Genomic DNA, 20,742 nt, shown 5'->3' on the forward strand with positions numbered 1-20,742 from the left:
CTTCACTAAGAATGCAGGGACTTTTATAGCAGCCATATTTGATTTTACCCATAATCCTTAGCAATCAACATAAGAGCAAAATGGCGGATGTAGTGCATGTAGCAGAGAAAGTAAAGAAATACGAAGAATTCGTGAATGAAAGACTGAAGAAAGATCTAGAAACTGTACAGAAAGCGCAAGAACAGGCACACTCCAAAATTTCAGAGTATTTACAGCTAAAAAGTGTCATAGAAAACATTAAAAACCGCGATGGAGCGGCTGGAAAAGCGCTGAAGACACAAGTAGATCTCGGATGTAACTTCTATTGTCAAGCGCATATTACAGATCCATCGAAAATATTAGTCTTAGTAGGCTATGGATTTTATGTGGAATTCACTTTGGATGAGGCTCTAGAATTTATTGAGAAAAAATGCACCCAACTAACTACACATGTCTCAAAGTTGGGAAATGACTCCGCTAACGTAAAAGCGCATATAAAACTAGTTATGGAAGGACTAAGAGAATTGCAGGATATTGGAACACACAAGGACCAACCCAGACCTCTATGGTAAGAAAGACTCGACCACGATGGTCTGAAACATCTAGGAGTTTTTACATGCGAGGTTCTTTGCACCTCTGGCTCATGGAGGAAAGATCAGTAAAGGGCTGGAGAAAATCCAGCTGAAAGACAGTAACGTGCATCTCACTTTGTAATGTGCAATGCCAGCCATTAACTCAGTTCTATTTACACAGTTCATGTAGTTGTTATGTTTTGTTTACCCAGTGATGGAAATGGTGAGCCCACGAAAATTATCAAAAGTGCAGGGATTTTGATCCCTTGTTTTAAGATGCATGGTAGTGCTATCACGACACACTGATATAGGTATGAAAATATAAATTTCTTCTTAGGTCATTAGTTTGGACAGTGTGGAGAGGGTACTGGCATAGTTTTAGAGTGTTTAGACACAAGTATTCTCTCTCACTTTGTTCTGTATACAATGGGAAGGAGACAAGCCCAGGTAAATAGTTAGGCTAGTGGTGCGTCAACGCAGAGAGGAGCTGGTACATTTTTTTAAATTGTGCCAAACCACAGAGTTTTTTTGTCTAGCTGTCAGAGATAGTTGTTAAGCACATAGCAGGAAGCTTTGTTTCATGGTATTTCATACTAAACGACCATTTTGCATCTACAACAATTTATTTTGCCTTCAATGTAGTTCAAACCAATCATTTAAATTTATTTACAATCTATTGAGTGCGGTCAATTTGTTTCAGTGGTCATAAAAAATTATGAACCCATAGATTCTTAGAAATGGTTAAAATCTAACTTCTCCTGACAGTATTGAATTGACCAGAAAACAATAAAGGGGAATAAATGTATTTATTCCTTTAAAGGCATTGTCTCAATTTAAAAACGAAACGCTCATACCAGACTTACAAGCAATATATATATATATATATATATATTTAACAATTATTCGCCGAAGATGAGGTGAATATCATTGAATAATTCCCGAGATGAAGTCCAGGGGATTATTCACCGAACCTGAGGCGAATAATTGTTTTAGTACAATTTCAGAGCTGAACAACAGAGAATTTCAAAAAACATAACATTTTAGTAACATTTATTAACATTTTATTTTAACATTTTATGTAAACCATGTGGAGCAGTTCATATAAGGAACCACTCAACCAATCAGATTGCTGGAAACTCTGCTCAGCTCTGAAATTATACTAAATATATATATATTTCGAATAAGTAAAGATTTGGTAAAACATTTGACAATGAAAAACTGCGATAAAATATTATAAAGCATGACACGACGTTTCGACGTTTCCAGAACGTCATTATCGAGTAAACTAAAATAATAAAATCGAGCATACATATAATGAAGCGGTGAATAACGTTTTGTAATTTATTCACCGCTTCATTATATGTATGCTCGATTTTATTATTTTAGTTTATTTGATAATGACGTTCTGGAAATGTCGAAACGTCGTGTCATGCTTTATAATATTTTATCGCAGTTTTTCATTGTCAAATATATATATTTACATAAAAACTAAAAATCCTGATTTTGAGCTTTTAGTTTTTATGTAAATACGTTTCACCTGAAGAAGGCCGAAGGCCGAAATGTTGCCACATTAAAGCTGGAACAGTTAGAAGTTTGCTTAATGTTTCATCGTTTTACACTTACTTATATATATATATATATATATATATTATATATAATTATTACGAACTGGTTCAAGACTTCAGAGGTATATATATATATATATTATATAATTATTACAAACTGGTTCAAGACTTCAGAGGTAGTTCATCGTTTTATTACGACAGCTCTGTTTCGTATGGTCGAAAATGACCACACTCGTCAGGCAATTTCAATGATCGTTGAAATTACCTGATGAGTGTGGTCATTTTCGACCATACCAAACAGAGCTGTTATAAGAAAATGATGAACTACCTCTGAAGTCTTGAACCATTTCGTAATAATTATTAATGCTCCTCTAAGAGTTGAGTGCTCTTCGAAATACATTCAAATCAAGTCCAAGTATATATATATATATATATACTAGCATGAAGACTACTCAATATGAGTACATGTGGATTTTAATACAGTTCTGTTTCGTAGACCAACAAACGTTGGTCCACTCATCAGTTAATCTCTATACACACTGAAGTATCGTTAAGGTTTACATTACTTATCTTTATGATCGTGTGACTGTTAACACGAGAGTGGTGCATTTGAAAATTCAAAAAATGCAAAAGTATACAAAAAATACATCCGTGCGCTTATGATTGGTCATTTGATTTACAATTCAACTATATCTAAGAACGTACTTTCTTTGGTGCCTGCAAGGTGAAACCAGTTCGTTGCATTTGTTAAGCATCACCATTTGGGGACTCAATATGATAAAATATTTCTTTTCGATACTTAAATTGCATCTTTTGCTTTGATTTGAATAAAACACTGAGCTAAGCAAGTACCTGTGGGAACTGAAAGAAAAGAAAGAAAAATTTGCAATCTCATGGAAGATCCTCACAAAAGCCAGAGTGTATTCAAATCTAAGCAAAAGATGCAATTTATGTATCAAAGAGAAATATTTTATTATATCGAGTCCCCAAATGGCGATGCTTAACAAACACAGCAAATTGGTTTCAACCCACACAACCCACAATTCCTCTATTGCTCCGATGAAGGGCTAACGCTCAAAAGGTCAGCTTTTGTAATCGTTACGGTGGCCAATTTACATTTCAACTTTGTTGATATATCCAAACTGGTTTCAACTTGCAGACACCAAAGAAAGTACGCTCTTAGATATAGTTGAATTGTAAATCGAACGACCAATCATAAGCACGCGCATGTATTTTGTGTATACTTTTGCATATTTTGAATTTTCAAATGCACCACTCTCATGTTAATGGTTGCACGATCATACTGATAAGTGATGTAAACCTTAACTATGCTTCAGTATGTATGGAGATTAACTGATGAGTGGATCAGTGTTTGTTGGTCTACGAAACTGAACTGTATTAAAATCCATTTGTACCGATATTGAGCAGTCTTCATGCTAGTATTGTCACTCCTTGACTGTAGAGCACTTTTCTGGAATCAACGGTAAACGCCACTTCAATTGATATATATATTTATTACACGACTCGGGCAGTCAGAGGGCCAATAACTAAAATTAACCAATCAAAATGCTCTATTGCCGGTCCAATATTCTCTAAGTATTGGACCGGGTACTGTCCCGAATGGTCCCGAATGATACCGCACTTGTATCCCTTTGAACTTCAGTCGCATAATAAATCTCTTATTAATCAAGCTTGCTTGGGACCGTACTGGAAGAATATCGGCCTTCGGTCTTTTTTGTACGGACCTCGCTGCGCTCGGTCCGTACTGTCAAGACCTGGGGCCGACATTCTCCCAGTACGGCCCTCGCGCTTGGTTAATAAGATATATATATATAATTTATATAACTAACTGCAGACAGTACTGTTTTGGCCTTCTGGGCCTCATCAGTGCAGTGCTGATGCTAGGATGGGGGAGAACCAGGAGGGTCACCCCAAACGACCCAACATTTGTGGTATCGTCTAAGCCATGCCAGAGTGCTTAAACTAGAATAAACTAGTGAGCATGCGCAATTGTTATATATATCTATAATTTATATATATATATATATATATATAACTAACTGCAGACAGTACTGTTTCGGCCTTCTGGGCCTCATCAGTGCAGTGCTAATGCTAGGATGGGGGAGAACCGAGACGGTCACCCCAAACGACCCAACCTTTGTGGTATCGTCTAAGCCATGCCAGAGTGCTCAAACTAGAGTAAACCAGCGAGCATGCGCAATTGCAACGGCAATGACTCATCCTAGATAGAGTGCTCAATTTGGACATGAAAGCAAAGCTTTGTATGCCAAAGAGCTATATCTAACTGCAGACAGTACTGTTTCGGCCTTCTGGGCCTCATCAGTGCAGTGCTAATGCTAGGATGGGGGAGAACCGAGACGGTCACCCCAAACGACCCAACCTTTGTGGTATCGTCTAAGCCATGCCAGAGTGCTCAAACTAGAGTAAACCAGCGAGCATGCGCAATTGCAACGGCAATGACTCATCCTAGATAGAGTGCTCAATTTGGACATGATAGCAAAGCTTTGTATGCCAAAGAGCTATATCTAACTGCAGACAGTACTGTTTCGGCCTTCTGGGCCTCATCAGTGCAGTGCTAATGCTAGGATGGGGGAGAACCGAGACGGTCACCCCAAACGACCCAACCTTTGTGGTATCGTCTAAGCCATGCCAGAGTGCTCAAACTAGAGTAAACCAGCGAGCATGCGCAATTGCAACGGCAATGACTCATCCTAGATAGAGTGCTCAATTTGGACATGAAAGCAAAGCTTTGTATGCCAAAGAGCTATATCTATATATATATAGATATATGTATATATATAACATCTAATAGGGAGAGTTGCAAATTGGATTTCTGCTGTTTTAGAATTACTCAGGGTAGGCTATGTTTGTCAACTGTTGTATTCATTTCAATGTATTCCTAAAGAGAAACATTTTCTATAGATTCAAAGAAACTGTAAGTTGTGATGTGAGACAAGTAAAGTGAACAGGTGAGTCATTAGAGTTATAAGAGCATCTCCAAAACTTGTATAAAGAAAAAAATCACGCGACAATTGTAGTTCAATCGGGAAAGAAGCCGATGGAATAGTGGATTGTGTCGATAGCAAGACAAGTGGAGCCTATTTGTTTTAAGTCAAAGGAGTAGCCAAAAACAGTGAAGGACTTTCTAACGTTGAGAGCAAAGCGGGTCCCCAAAAGGTTTTTCGGGGTCCGGGATCGGGCTTGTTTGAAGGCCAGGATCTGGGAGTCAAAAGTAAGAAGTGAGCGAGATGCGGGGTTGTTATTATGAACGGGACACGGAAATCTGTGATTTCGGGAAATAATCGCTGAAACGAACTAAGAACCGTTGACGAGAATTTATAACGAAATTGATTTACGCGTTTCACTTATCCCCAGAAACGCGAAGGTGAAAAAGCGACCCCCTAAAAACGCCTGCATGGAAGGCTAGAAAAAAGCCGCACAAAGGTTTGTTATGACAGTCTTCTCTGTCCACATGCCTGGCACACAGCACTTGTGCCATTGTTTTCATTGCGACCTCTCGGGGACATCTGGACGTTCTGAGCCCTACCCTTTCCTTTATGACCTTCGATTTCTTGGAGCCCGACCAATTTACCTCTATCAGAGAAATTCAGCCGCGTTAACAGGTCAGCCTCGAACGAGTAGCAAGAAATCAGAAAAAACAATAAGACGAAGAGGAAGATGGGATATTAGAGTACAATTCCCCAAGCACTGATGAAAAGTTGGACGGGTCATTTTCTGGACGACAAGACCGCATGTGATGATAGTGACATTCCTTCTTTAGAATGAGAGGCTGATTTTCTCCTCGGGAGCGTCTCCTGCTTCAGAAGAAGTATTCGCTTCAACAGCAGAATTGTGTTCAGTGAATTTTTTTTATTTCTTTATCTTATTTTTTATTGGACTGCTGTCACCTTTAGTTATGTTATGCACTTTTTGACGTTGCTATTCATTTCTTTAATACTGACTTTTTTTCGTGATGGAAGTCAAACGGAAGGAAGAGGGGCCGCGCAGAGGGAGGGGGCTGGGGGCTTTAGCCTCTCCTCTTTTTTCTGAAAAAAACTTGTCCTGCTTTCCCTCATCCCTTTGCCTTGTTGGCTGAAGCTTATGCGTTCTTCTTCAGCCCTTCCCCTTCCCCCCCCCCCCCCACTCAAAAGTTCACTGCGCGGGCCCTAGGGAAGTCGTAACCGTGTCCAGTGTACATCATTCGTGCAAAGATTTGAAAACTTCTAAAATAACGATATCATCGTTTTTGTGAAAAGAGATAAACTTTCGCCTTACCGTGGGCAACGGATCAATCTTGGTCGAGAAAACTATCACCCACCGAAAAGGCCCTTAAGGTGGGTGATAGTTTTAAGGTAATGGTTGTGATTACGAGAGAAAATTTTAGTCCGGATCGTGGGATTGAAGAACCCTATTGGGAACCTTCTTTTGTAGGTTGACAGTAAAATTTACGCTCATTTCACATTGGACTTGTAATCCCATTGGGACTTACGTCAAGCAATCTTGCAAAAGATGGTCCAGACAACTGTGGATGCGGTATCTATCCAGGCGCAAAAACTTTGATCGTGATCGCATAGTGGTCATTTAATGGGGGTGACCACTTGTTGTAAGTAAATTTGTGTTTTTCGGAAATTTACTATGTATGAAGTAAGTCAATCACCATCCACCCCCCTCCCTCCCCAATTAAAAAATTCCTTCCCTGCTTTCCTCAAGACCCCTCCTTTCGCTCTTTTCTCGCCCAATGACGTTGAAAACTCAGGTTGGGTTAAAAAGAAGTTTATTCTTTACAACTGTAATTAACAAAGTATTCAAAACAGCTTCAAATCACGATAACTGTGTTAGCCTTTCAGTTAAAAAATCCTGAAATCTAACATTTCGAAAAAGAACATTAAACCAAATTAAGTTTAGCTTAGAATAACGAGTAAATAGAATGTACACTAAAGCCTGTCTGAAAGCGCATAAAGAGCAGCTAAAACTGCATGAACCCTACACTAGATATCGTTAAAAAGCTGAAAACATTTTCGTCAATGCAAGTATCCTTCCTAAGCTGTAAATAGTCCAAGATGATGTATAACTGATATGTACCTAACAACGCTTTAATCCGCTTCGGCCAAGATATTACAAAAAAAAGTCATTCATCATCATTTTAACCAGACTTGCCTAAACTAGTAAAACGAAAGACTCTACTCAAAGGCTTAATTTACGATCATTAATGAAAAATCTTGTGCAATTTTTTCTACAGACACAAAATAAGCAGTATACATACCAAACCTAAAGACCATCCAAGGAAATGATTAACCTCGATACCTTTGATACTATCGTGAGTTAAAGAGTTCAACAGCTTCGTTACTTGAACTAAACTGAACACTAATGCTTTTATATGTCGCTGTTGAACTAGTCAACTTGTCTAAGCCTTTGCATTGTCAGTGTTGACTTGTGGGTGGTTGGCTTGCAGATCCTGCATTTTCTTGTTTCCCCGGCGACATTTTTTGTGGTACAGTACGACTGCAATAAGCACGACGAGCAAGAACCCAGCTCTGGCACCGCCGACAGCAACCGTGATCATAATGCTTCTCATTCCCTTAGGTCGAACAGTCTCTGTGATGGTACCAGCTTCCTCTTTGCTCACATCACCACCCATGTTGGGAAACACGTCTTCAACGATAACCACGTACTTCTTATTCACGGGCTCTCGGATGAACTCGGCCACCACATTCTCAAACTGCTGGCATTTTCCATCACGGGCGCAGCTCAAGAGCTTCAGGCACATTTCTTGCAACATATCTACCCAGTGTGGAATATGGGCCGTGTCGTTGTCATGGAAGGCATAGCTGAAATACCAGAAAAAACCGGTGCGATCTGTGACACGTCGAATAGCGGACATTAGAGTCAGGTACTCACTCCAACTCAGATCATGAGGACAAAAGGCGGTGCTAATGGGTGTAAACGCCTGGCCAGCTGCGTTTAAGGCTGCATCGCACTCTGTGGCCAGTTGATAGGGTACGTTTTGCGTTGCATTGCTCTTCTTTCCAAATTGGTGAACTAAGTCATCATCAACCACCACGCGACCTGCTGTGAAACCGCCATATGTATCGACTGTATCGTCTGTGGAAGGATATACGGCTTCAACTTTGCACCAACCAGGCTTACGATCAGCTCCGGAAATCCCACGGATGAAGTCTCCATTGAATGGCTGTGATACGCGGATGATTCCCCTGCTTTGCTCCTCCACTTGCATATTACCAGCTACACAACAACAGACGAGACAGTTGCTGCACGTTTTATTTTATAAATTATTTGTGAACGTACGACAGACAGAGCTGAATAACGTATACGCATGAGCTAAATTTTGCCGTGGGAACACGGATTTTGAGTCGTTCGCATGGTTGATTTCCTATTCTGTTGTCTCGAGGCGTCGTTTACCTTGCCGCTTTTCTTTTACAGAAAACCTCCAAAAACTTGGTACACCCCCTAAAAACTTTCAAAAATTAATTTACTCCTTAAAACCTCTGGAAATAGGAAAATGCCTTCGACGAAAACAGAGTTCCTCGGTTTTAAAAGTGAACCCTTATAATTTTCTGCAGGAGCCCATCAAGTGATGGGCCGCTAATTTCGCAAAATTGACCGCATACCCTCTGATATTACATTTCATTATTCAGCTCTGTCCGTACGACATCCTTAGTTTTGACCAGTTTTTATAAAAAAAAAAAGACCTTTTGATAAAGACCTTTTTAATGATTTGGTCAGTTTTTAACTATTTGTTGACTCAAAAGTTGCCAAGGAAGGCAAAAGTTGCTCTAGGTTGCTGACAGTTGCTCGCAATACAAAAAGTTACTGAAAACGCTAAAAGTTGCTCAAAAGTTGCCGAGCACAATCTATTTATGCCTATTGCCTGCTCTGAATCATTCCTCACAAATGCAGATTGGGACAAAAATAGGCATAGGGATGAAAGGATCTAGCTAGTGCATTAAGTTTTGCAGACCTCTTAAGTCTCACGATTTTGTCGCGAGACTCTCGATTTTCAGTTCAATCTCACGGTCTCACGTCGAGACAGACAAATCTCACGATAAGTAGAAGCGCAAGCTGAAAGGATAAATTTTTGTATAATTTCATTTATGGCTTGCTAGAGGTGAGTTTTTTGTGCCAATTCTGTGCAAATCCATAACAAACTAAGCTGTTACGTTCTTCGTCCGTCTGTTCGCTGGAAACACCGAGAGTCGTCCATGACCATATATAGAACACCTGTTCCAAATTAGGTCATCATAACCAGTCTCTCGCATTTTGACACGACACGTTTTCAAAATGGCGGCAACTGATGAACCTGATGAATATTTAAAGTTTATTTCTGTGTTGTTAAGGTCCACACATGTTTTAAGTAAATTATGAGCAGGAAAAAACACATTTTTCTTAATTTAATTAACACATTTTTCTTAATTTTTCTTAATTTTTAATTAATTTAAGAATCTGTGTTTACTTGGTTTTATCTGCCGGTCGACCAATCTCCAAATTTTTACTGAAATCTCCAGATTTTTTTACATCAGTCTCTAGCTTTTGGTGTTTTAAGGTTGAGAGGTCTAGTTTTGGCCAAGATTTTTAAGGAAAAGAGATATAAAGAGAAGGTAGAGGGTGCAGGAAAGTCAGAGGCATCCCATTATCTATCTATTTTGGCCCCTAAGGAATGGCTGCGTGGGCAGAGAGAGGGTGAGAGTTCACTCTTCAAGGACGGGATATATTATGCGCCATATTTAGAATTATTATCCTAACGAGGAATAACCGCTGATGAAGGTCAACTAGAGGAGGAGAGGAGGGGTTGGTGAGGGGCTGGAGGAGCTGAGTATCGGGTCATAGTCCAACTGCAGTTCTGCTCAATTTATATCAGCCTTTGGCACTTCTCCACTGACTGGTTTACAAAAGGAGAGCAAAGGTTTATTTTGAATGTGTTTTGGATGATGCTGAACGATGATGATACCACAGAAACTTTTTAATTCGATTGAGCACGTGTCGATCACGTACCTCATTTATGCAGCATGGACATAAATAAATAAACTTGTTGAAACTCGATTAGGACCTCACGTCCTGCCAAAAATGCACTATCATCGCATGCAAAGGGCAAGCTGACAGCATGTGTGCGAGGAAAAATGGTGGTGGTCGAGTAGAAAGCGGGTAGAAATGGTACTTTGAAAAATACGGCAAAAATTTGATCATGATTCGGAACTTATCACGTTTTCCCTTTCGGGTTTTGTCATTAACGAAGAAAACTCGAGGGACAAAGATTTGTGGAGGATCTTTGTTACAACATCGACATGTACACAACGAAAGAATGGTTAAAGTGCCGGACTTTTCACAGGAGTTTAAGGGACAGGACAATTCATTCCCTTGCCTGACGGAACAATCCCCTCGGTAGGTTATAAATTTGCTTTGGTATTAAATTGGTGTCAATCAGCCATTTTAAGTCTTGTTGGGTCCTTATTGTTCGATCGATGTTAAGGTACATGTACATTTAAGATCTGAGAGGTCTCAGAAGCCTAAGCCATAACTGTGAAAAAGAAAAAACTGAAAAAAAAAAAAAAAAAAACCCGGCGCCAATCACTTTTCTGCGAAGAGCCAATGGCACGTACAACCCTGTCTTTCGCGCGAAATAATATTAAACGACAAGTCTTTATTTTCGTCACTATTTACTAAAATATATCGCTTTACAATTCATGAAAACAATGTTATAACTTTGATGAAAAGACTTGTTATTGGACGAATGGACCCAAGACTTAAGACGAAAAGAGTTGGACGAAAAGAGTTGGACGAAAAGAGTTGGACGAAAAGAGTTGGACGGAAAGAGTTGGACCAAAAGACTCTCGGTCGAAAAGACCGGATAGCGTTTGAACTTGCTTGTAGAGTTCTGCTCACGTGTTAGGGCTTGACGCCCTGCAAATTTATTGTTAGTAGTGTGATCGATGTTTGAAGGCAGAAAGATCTGTTAGAAGATTTTAATCAAACGTTGGAGTAGAAGTTTTCTTTTTTTTGTTATTAAATGGAGGTCATATTGAAAGTTAATGTCAAGGTCATAGTGGAACTTTTCCATCACACGTGGAAACTCCCGTGGTTACATCCTCTGGCGATAATAGGTATCGACTGATTTCCATCTCACAGCTGGGAATATTAATTCGAAAAAAGATAGCTTTAAAAGTTCAAGTGTGTTTTAACCAAAGAATATATTTTATATGTATTTAAGTAATTTAACCTCTGAGTTGGTCAAAGTAATTGATATACACATTAATACAAATTAAACGCCTCAGGGGATAGATGTGGTTGATAAAATTAACTGGTCGTGTTCGTTTTAAAATATTTAATATTTTGTTTGCCCTTGAGAATGAGATATCAACAGAAAGGATGATTGTTAATATTCAGACTAAGGGGTTGATCTTTTTCTGTGCAAAAAAACTTATTGGCAATCTAGACATAGGGGAACAAGCCACCACATGAAACTTCTGTGTGGAAAATCAATTCAAATGACTGAGCTCTTCTAATTAAATTGCATTCGTATATTTGAAGTACCACTTTTTTTTAAATGAATAAACAGCTAAATGGATAAATAAGTGTGTGAAGTAATGTTAAATATCAGTTAACTTCAATGCTAAGTGTTCAAAACATAAGTTGGACGCTAGGAGCTATTAAAAAACACCAAACACTTTTCATTAGTGGTAGCTTCCAAGTTCAAGATATTGTGCAACTTAATGTTGACTACTCCTTCCTCTACCAAGCGTCCTGCCTTGCCATTTTACTTTTCTTGAACCTGCTTCAGCTCCTTGTGTCTCCTTATATATTCAGGTATGTATTTCCTGTAGTTGCTCTGTGGATTTGTTAGCAGAGCATAAGGGAAGATGCAATAACTCTGGATAACTCTCAGCTCCACAAAACATTAGAATTGTGATGTGCATTAGTACGGTTTAACATAGTTAAATATGTCTTGTAATATGCAACATTAGACAGAAAGTTTGGTCACCATAGGGAAACATGTTCAATATGGTTTAGAGTAATGGCTACAAATGTCAAAGCTACTAATCATAAATGGTGTAAATTTTATCATTTTTTGTAGATCAAGCCATTTTGGTGCAGAGCCAATGTATTCTAAAGTAAATTCAGGCTATAAGACATTCTTGAATGATGAACCATTTCACTTTAAGTACAATGATGGTGTCATACCACAGTTACAAGTAGCATACGAAACATGGGGTGAATTGAATGAGGCTAAGGACAATGTTGTTCTCTTGTGTACTGGCTTGTCTGCCTCATCACATGCTAAAAGTCATCTGGTAAGTTGCCTTTAAGTTTTTTACTATTTAATAGGCTGGGAATGATTCATTAACACTTTAACTCCCGTGATATAATTTTTAATTCTCCTTTCTAGCTGCTACACATTTCCTTGTGAATTAGTTACCAGAATTTGCTATCAGATCAAGTTATCAACTTCTACCTGATAAGTCTGAGCATTCTCAATACCTGTTTGCTGGATGATGTATGGATGTTAATGGGAGAAGTTACATGTTAATCACTTCGAGGAGTTAAAGGGTTAATGGATAACATTTAGTATATTGGAATTACAGCTGTTAAACCGTTATCAAAAGTTTAAATATTTATGAGCCAAAATAAAACTGAGTATGTATCATTTAATCTATATTATGCAAGAATTAAAGTACATTCTCAAATATTTGAGCCTTTTCGCCAAAATTTGCCAAAGTATTTACAAAAAATGTTTTATGACATCAATGTTATAAGACCTAAAATCCTGATGTACATCAGTTTGTTTTAAGCTGCTGCAGGAAGTGCATTTTGCTTATTCTATCATTCTTTGAAGGTGCATCAATGAAATAATGTCATATTTAATGACAAAATGTTGTTATGGATCTCACATGTAATGAATTTATATTTGTGAAGAATTAGGACCAGAGAGGCAAGTCTGGATAATTCGGATAATCAAAGTTTGACTGTAATTCCTAGGGGGCAGAGTGTTGGGGAGCTATAGTGTCCGTCACCATTGAAAATTTAGTGCTCTTCCCCTCTCTCACTTTTAAATATCTCTTACTTGTAATTTAATCTTTTTCTTCCAGTAAGCTTACAACTCATGGTACTTGAGGGTTAGGGTATAATGTGCATGAAGTATCTGCCCTCTTTTTAAGAAAAAAACAAGCTCAGATCTCACTCTCTTCTATTGCTCTGCCCTCCATTCTACAAACATATGAAAACATGAAACTTTAAGTTTTCTAAGAGGTAAAGATGTTTTGTATCTCTTGATAGCAAAGTATAACCTCACCAGAAATTTTTAGAGCCACCTTCCCTTCTTTACTAAGAGCACATGTCAAAAATAAGTTGGTTTTATCACTGTCTTATGTGCCTGGGAACTTTTAATTGGTGATTCAATAGAATGAGGATTCTTGTTTTTAACAGGATAATCCAACACCTGGCTGGTGGGAGAACTTTGTTGGTCCTGGCTGTGCTTTGGACACTGATAAGTTTTTCATCATTTGCTGTAACAATTTGGGAGGATGTTATGGCTCAAGGTCTGCATATCATGTTTGATATTAATATCAAAGATTTAAAGTTCCTGATTTTTTTAAAGCATGAACGTATTGATAACAAATTACTTAAAGTTTAACTTGGGGCTTTTTTCATCTTCACTCAAAAGACATTAAGCCATCAAGATTAATTTTAAAATAACATAATTTTTCAATTTTTTTATCTTTTTTTAAAATTTATTTATTTTATTTAGTTCCTTTATTAGTACTTTAAGTTGACATTAGTGCCAGTTGTAGTCAGGCTAACAAGTGATTCTTTTGTTGTTTTTACAGTGGGCCTTCATCAATAAATCCACTGACTAATAAGGTAAAAATTAATGTTCATATTAAAACTAAAATATTAATGGATTGATTTCATTATTATACCATACTATTATTGATTGAGGTATGTTTTCAACTCCAGCCTTATGCTACAACATTTCCCATAGTCAGTGTGGATGATATGGTCCATGCATTCTTTCTCACACTGGATTCTCTGGGTATCCAAAAGGTAAATCAACTCTTTTGGTGTTTAATCAAAATAGCATTATAACTGTTTCTTGACTGTATTATTTGTCACCAATCTGCCAAACAGCAGTTTAATTGAGCTTTGTTGTCAGTATTCTTTGAAAAATGAAATGAATACAATTTTTTTTGTTTAATGTAGCCAAGAGTTTATTTTATATTTGACAGGACGTTAAACAAATCATGACATGCATGTTAAACAATATAATTTACTGAGTACAATATTCTGGCTCGAAGGATATTGTAGGTGTCAATACTTGCCAGTAGGCACTAATGGGTATTAATCATTCTGACTTATAACACTAAAGGCTTGTTTTTGGACCTATCCATTTTCCCCTTCTGAATGGAACAAATAACAAGTCTTCTAATTTGCCATTAAACATTTTTACAAATGGCTCTCCAGCAGAAAATTCCTATCAAGTGTAAAATTTTTCTTCAAATTCTTTCCCTTCAAGCATTCACTAATTTTGACTGTATATCAATAAATATCATCAATTATTTCCTAACAGGGGAAAAAATTTAAAGTTACAAAGTGTTGTGCAATTCTTGAAAATTGAAGTCAAATATAAGGAGAAGATTCAAATACAAAATTAGGTAGTTACAATGTTTGTATTTGCCTTTCAATGTCAGTTTGTTATTTTATTGACATCAGGTTCATGCTGTTGTTGGTGCATCTTTAGGAGGCATGTCCTCGCTCATGTCTGCTGCTCTGTACCCAGACAGAGTAGGAAGGTAATGGTTTTTTTTCCACTTTTTACTTGGCTTGTTTGCCCATGCTTTTTGTTGTTGTGATACCCTTCAGTAAAATTTATGTGATTTTTATGCTTTGAAATCCCTTGAAAAATTACGTCAGGTACAACATAGTGTGTTGTTGTTTTTGTTACACTTAAGACTGGTGACATCAAAGCATTTTGAAATCTCATTGTAGGGCCAATTATTACTTGTGACAAGGTGAGGGTATTTGTACACTTACCAGCCTGTACTATCAAATCTGTATAATTGCTGCAAGTAGTTTGTGAAAACTTTCCACAGTATAAAGAAGAAACACAAAGATATGTAGGATTAAGTAGCTTAGATTAGTATAGTTGTATCAAAGAAAATGGGTGCAAAAGATAGATATTTGGGCTGTAAAGTTTGAATATATCCTTCTTGATACAACTCCAAGTGCAGCTGATCAAGTGGTTCAGAGTCTTTTTTCTTGTGCGAGCATTTTATTATAGCCTTGTTTGTTTCCTTTTGCAGGGTGGTGTCAATCTCTGCTTGTGCCCAGTCTCACCCAGCATCCATAGCTCTCCGTTATGTTCAACGCAGAGTTCTCATGAGTGATCCTAACTGGAACAAAGGCTTCTATTATGATGGACCCTACCCTAGGCTAGGAATGAAGCATGCTCGGTCAGTTTCTTGTAAATTACAAGTGTACCGGTATCTTCACTTGAGTCTCTCATACTTACATAAGTCACAAACTGTTAGTAGTCAATGGAAGTGTGGTCTTAGTTTGCTGACCAGTATTTCATGGTTAGTTCTCTAACAATCAGAGTCACTGAGTGTCTGTGTAATGTGTAGTTTGATCTTCATTTTCCTTGAAGTCTTCAAACCTGAACAGTGACCAGCATCCATCTAATTTAATCCTTATTCTAACACTGCTGAATCATTCATTAATTTAAGATCATGAGAATAAAGAAAATACATTTTACTGCAATCCAAACAAGCAAATTGTCCTTGTAAGTACTGAAGGAGATGTATAGAGAGAAGTATGGAGAAAATGGTTACTGATGTTACATATATACCAACTCTCCTGGATTATCTGGGAGTCTCCTGGATACAGAGCCAATCTCCTGCTCTCCTGTACAGGTGACCAAAACTCCTGGATAAAAGGGAGGTTGGATCAGTTACCTTCGAAAAACTAAGACTTAAGCTCCATGGGTTCCAAAATTCCAAAATCATTTGGCCTCTTTTGCTTGTATTACAGTTTCTGGCTTCATTTTCCTGTGTGATGCACATTGTTTGATGTAAACAAAAAGAAAAGAGTTTCTTCTTTGTTACTCCAGACCTATATAAGCGAGAGTCTGATTGGATGAGTATTCAATCAATTGAAGTCCCTGACAGATAGATCCATGTTTTTCCTGCTAAATTGCTAGGCACACTCTCTGATACTCAAAGGTCCACAGTTTGAATCTCAATCATGAGGGGAGGGGGGGGGGGGTGTTGGAGGTCCAAATCACAATATAAATTTTCGGGTTGCATCGGTGAATTGGATGGGGAAGTGCTGGTCCTAAAAAAAATCTATAGATTTGAGATCTCCAGAGGTTGGTATCTCTGATGTTAGGGTTGTTAAGAGTTTAATTTGTGCCATGTTTCCTGTTACAAAAAGCTTTTTTTGATGATGTGGAGTTGTAACTTGTGTTCCATTTGGCATTTTTCAAGCAACTTTTGTTCAAACAAAACAGCCGCAACTCAGGCTTGAATTCTTGCTCTATAACAGAATGCACTGAGACAAAAACTAGAAGCATAACACATCCCACCAGTAGATTGTTATTTATTGCTAATTATTAGGGAAGTAGCCACCATCACGTACCGCAGTGGCCCTGAATGGGAGCAGAGGTTTGGGCGGAAACGCATTGATGCTGAAGTGTCTCCAAACCTTTGTCCTGAGTTTGAGATTGAAAGCTACCTTGATTATCAGGTACCAAAGTTAGTTCAGAACTCCTCTTACCTGCTATTAACTAATACCTTAGCTTCTATAGCTTGCTGTCAGTGTTCTTCATATTACACGATTTGCGCATCCTTTTCTTCAGTTCTGGGTACTTAGTGGTCATCATCACATTTAACTCAGTTGGTGTTGGTAACACATGAAGTGGTTGTAGACACCTAAGCTAAGTTAGTTTTTGTCAGTTTGACCATATCTTGTGTTGGATGAGTGGATGATCTTACGTTTACATAACTCTTGAATTCAAGCCCAGCTGAGGAAAGCAAGAATTTAAGGATGATAATTGTTTTACCCCAACTCCCTTGCTTTTTTGGGGGATAAAAGAACATTTTGTAAAAATAAAACAAATGTGATTGCAGTCACCAACTATTTCTAGACACATTAACAGATTTGTAAGAAGTATTTTGTTTACACCTAAATAAAGATGACTTTCATAGCCTTGTGATGTATTTTGACTGATGGACCATTTTGTTTTGTTAACAGGGAGACAGTTTTTGTTTCAAGTATGATCCCAACTCGCTTCTTTACATATCAAAGGTGACTTTGCCAGTTTATGCTTGTGTAGTCCCATTCAACTAGTCAATTCATTTATTTCATCAATTATTTGTTAACATACAAATGTAATAATTTATTGCTCTCAGGCAATGGACCTGTTTGACCTGGGAGAAGGCTTCAGTTCACTTGTGGAAGGTGTAGCTCGTGTTCAGTGCCCCACCCTTGTAAGTTACATTATATTGTCTGGTCTTCACAACAACAAACCACTCAAGATTTTATGATAAATAATTTTGGTTGCCTACCACGAGTCCCCTATGGTGCAGTAGTAGAGGATCCGAAATACTAATCAGAAGGTTGTAGGTTCCACTCCTAGTGGAAGCACCCAGAGGTTTTTTTTTCCTTCGACTGGGCCTATTTCACTCACTAACCAGAGGTTTTTTTTTCTTCGAGTAGGCCTATTTCACTCACTAAATAACATCATCTTTCGTTAAACTAAACAAGTTTAACTATAATGACGATGCATTCGATCAAAAAACACTGGAATTTTTCCACTCAAATATTTTTGTTCGTGGTGATAGGAAAACAGTCATTTACAATTGTGATCCATTTGTAGGTGTTGGGTGTGCAATCAGACGTGCTTTTTCCAGTTACTCAGCAGAGAGAAATTGAGAGACTCCTGAAGGAAGCTGGTATGTGTTTAGTCTACTTATCCCCCAGCCTCTCTTTCCTCCTGGGGGAAGTCGATGCAAAGTCTATAAAATCGTCGTGATATTCGTTTAGGTGTTATTGAAACTATGCACTAATTTGAAAAAAAAAATATTCGTAACGTCAGTTGTTTCATTGGGTGGCCCTCTTGAAACCTAATTGCGTTTATATCGTTGATTGTTGTTAATGACTTAGCAATTGTGATTAAAGTTGTTTATGAAAATTCAGTTTTGTTTCTTCAAAACGGGAAAATGACAAAACAGTCACTATAAGTGGCATTTTCGACAGATCGCTGAATTAGCCGAATACCTTTACTCAAGATTAATAAGAGGAAGGAAATGATAAACCATGGACTCGAATAAACATACGATCGGAGTAGCACGTTTTTGAACAAATAAGTCACGGTTTTCTAGCGATTCGGTTAGCACACTCGGGGTCCTTTTACCTGGTAGGTTCAGAAATAATTACGTTAAAATTCAAGTGAACTTATTCCATTTTTCTCACAGAAAACCATAAAGTGACCTATTATGAACTACCTTCTATATATGGTCATGATACATTTCTGTTAGATGTTGTGGCTGTTGGCGCAGCAGTGAAGGTAGGTCACAGGGTACCATATCCATTAATTGATCGTATTTCAAGCTGTTTTAACCACCGAGTAGGAAATTTATTAAGTTGTAGGACACTTGTGCACTTGTACTTTTACATTTTTTATCATTGGAGTTTCGAGTGAAAAAAAGTGAATTGTCGAATTATACAAAAGTGACTTTGTTTCTCCTGCATCAATTGATGTTTTGCATGGCATGTTTTGTAACGCATTTTGGGCTGAACTGAAATTTATGCGGTGCGGAATTGAGGTAGTTTTTTTTTTTTTGATGAAGTTAAGCTGTTGACTTTTAACTCCGTTTACATTTTTAGGGACATATCGAGACAGACCTGAAGATTCACGGGAAAGGGAACATTCCACCAGTGAAAAAAAGCAAGAATTTTTGACGATAACGAAGTGTCTCATGTGACATCACCACCTTCCCGTCATGCTTTGTACATTTCTTGACTGTCACCAACGGTTTTACTGATAGTACAACTATCATTTGTTTCCTATGCGCAAACTAACGCAACACTGATTTTTTAATTTTAAGGATCAAATTGCTAGGGTTAGAGCTATCTCAGTTAAAAATTAGTGCCGCTAAGTAGTAGACAACCAAATTTTCTTAGTTAACTTATTCTAATTATTTATTTAGTAAGATATCGGGTTTACAGAAACAAGTTCTATTATGTTTTATGGTCGAAATTTTGACAAGAAGTGATATTTGAAATAATTCTTAATTGACCTATGGATGAAAAGTTGATGAACGGATAATCGCAGGTAAATTAACAATTACCGTCGAATGCGCACATACAGGTCAGTGGGCCTTATTACCCAGTGGACTAACAGAGAATGAGTCAGGAAAATACGTCAAGATAGCTTCTGAGATTGAGACGACGAAAAATCCCACCATTAGAAATGGTGAAAAATGAAACTAATACAGTGTATGTTCAAATTTTTCAAGATATCTTTATGTACTGACTTTAGTTCGGTTTAACTCATGTTGTGTACAAGGAATTGCACGTGAAGGGTAAAGTCATTAGTAGAAAATGCCAACGCACGTGGGAGTTGCTTGGAAAATTGACTATTAGTAGAGATCGCAGTAGCATTTGGTCCATGCGAAATTTTTCCAGTAAGGTACGATTACGAAATAAGTGAAGGTTGTTTCCTGGAAAATGTCTTGTAGTGCGGCAAGGCCGCAGTGACAAGTTAGTAAATAAATAATGAAAAGTTCTAAAGTCAAAGAAACGGATATTTAACAAAGCAGTTGAAGCAGAAAATAAAGATGATATGGGGATCTCTTCAACCACGATTCAAAAGAAACCATTCTCAGCCACTTATACGGTGATAGTGCTATCGCCCAGACACAACAGTAATCGCAGTATCCCTAATGCTGCAGTCCAAATGATGCCGGCATCAAACTCTTTGTGTAATCGTATCGGTGTGAGGAAAAGAACCTACCAAATTTAGTTGGTGCGAGCAAAATGCCCTTTGAATTTTATTGGTACAAGTAACATACTTCGTGCAAAATGATCGGTACGAGAAACATACTCAGACGAATCTGATTGATGCAAGCATCTTAAAAAAATCTGATTGGTGCAAGTAAACGTTCTCTAAGGGATGTGTATCGTGCGAGTAACGTATCCTGCACACTTACGTTGAAGCGAGCGACATACTATGTAAAATCTGATCGGTGCAAAGGACAGAACCTGTACAATCTGATTTGTGCGAATGACTCCTCTTTGCAATGTGATTGGTGCGAGCGACATACACTGTGCAATTTGATTCGTGCAACCACATACCCTGTGAAATTTGATTGGCACGAGCGACATACCTTGCACAATTTGATTGGTAAAATGTTCTTACATCGAATAAAAATTTTTCACGATATGTAGATCACACCTATTTAGATATTTCTGCAAGAAAAAGTTTTTTCTTCAATTACGCGCCGAAATTATTTGTGAAATTATTTTGAGATGTTTACCATCTTCTGTAGTGTCACGGTAAGAACTGAAAAAAAAAAAGGGGAGGGGAGGGTGCGGGG

At 37.8% G+C, this 20,742-nt stretch overlaps 3 protein-coding genes across 3 annotated transcripts; 2 read left to right on the forward strand and 1 right to left on the reverse strand.

Moving 5' to 3' along the window:
• Nucleotides 1-68: 68 nt before the first annotated feature.
• Nucleotides 69-1,370, forward strand: LOC111322108 (protein UXT homolog). Its single transcript, XM_022925165.2, has one exon. It carries the CDS (start codon nt 81-83, stop codon nt 549-551), a length of 471 nt encoding a protein of 156 aa, XP_022780900.2. The 5' UTR covers nt 69-80; the 3' UTR covers nt 552-1,370.
• Nucleotides 1,371-6,894: 5,524 nt separating this feature from the next.
• Nucleotides 6,895-8,419, reverse strand: LOC111319499 (uncharacterized). Its single transcript, XM_088758551.1, has one exon. It carries the CDS (start codon nt 8,370-8,372, stop codon nt 7,542-7,544), a length of 831 nt encoding a protein of 276 aa, XP_088614677.1. The 5' UTR covers nt 8,373-8,419; the 3' UTR covers nt 6,895-7,541.
• Nucleotides 8,420-10,028: 1,609 nt separating this feature from the next.
• Nucleotides 10,029-20,004, forward strand: LOC111322115 (uncharacterized). Its single transcript, XM_022925177.2, has 13 exons — nt 10,029-10,534; nt 12,225-12,441; nt 13,574-13,686; nt 13,975-14,008; nt 14,105-14,191; nt 14,858-14,937; nt 15,448-15,597; nt 16,759-16,888; nt 17,396-17,449; nt 17,554-17,631; nt 18,021-18,096; nt 18,619-18,710; nt 19,031-20,004. Exons 1-13 carry the CDS (start codon nt 10,338-10,340, stop codon nt 19,103-19,105), a joined length of 1,383 nt encoding a protein of 460 aa, XP_022780912.2. The 5' UTR covers nt 10,029-10,337; the 3' UTR covers nt 19,106-20,004.
• Nucleotides 20,005-20,742: the final 738 nt, after the last annotated feature.

The sequence above is a fragment of the Stylophora pistillata genome, chromosome 4, assembly GCF_964205215.1.
Source record: "Stylophora pistillata chromosome 4, jaStyPist1.2, whole genome shotgun sequence".
In the NCBI taxonomy this organism is placed as follows: Eukaryota; Metazoa; Cnidaria; class Anthozoa; order Scleractinia; family Pocilloporidae; genus Stylophora; species Stylophora pistillata.

Excerpts from the sequence above, each read along its gene's own strand:
- LOC111322108 (XM_022925165.2), top strand. The coding sequence starts at position 81 with ATGGCGGATGTAGTGCATGTAGCAGAGAAAGTAAAGAAATACGAAGAA.
- LOC111319499 (XM_088758551.1), bottom strand. The coding sequence starts at position 8,372 with ATGCAAGTGGAGGAGCAAAGCAGGGGAATCATCCGCGTATCACAGCCA.
- LOC111322115 (XM_022925177.2), top strand. The coding sequence starts at position 10,338 with ATGATTCGGAACTTATCACGTTTTCCCTTTCGGGTTTTGTCATTAACG. Across the intron at positions 12,442-13,573 it reads CACATGCTAAAAGTCATCTG|GATAATCCAACACCTGGCTG; the intron begins GTAAGTTGCCTT and ends TGTTTTTAACAG. Across the intron at positions 13,687-13,974 it reads GGAGGATGTTATGGCTCAAG|TGGGCCTTCATCAATAAATC; the intron begins GTCTGCATATCA and ends TTGTTTTTACAG.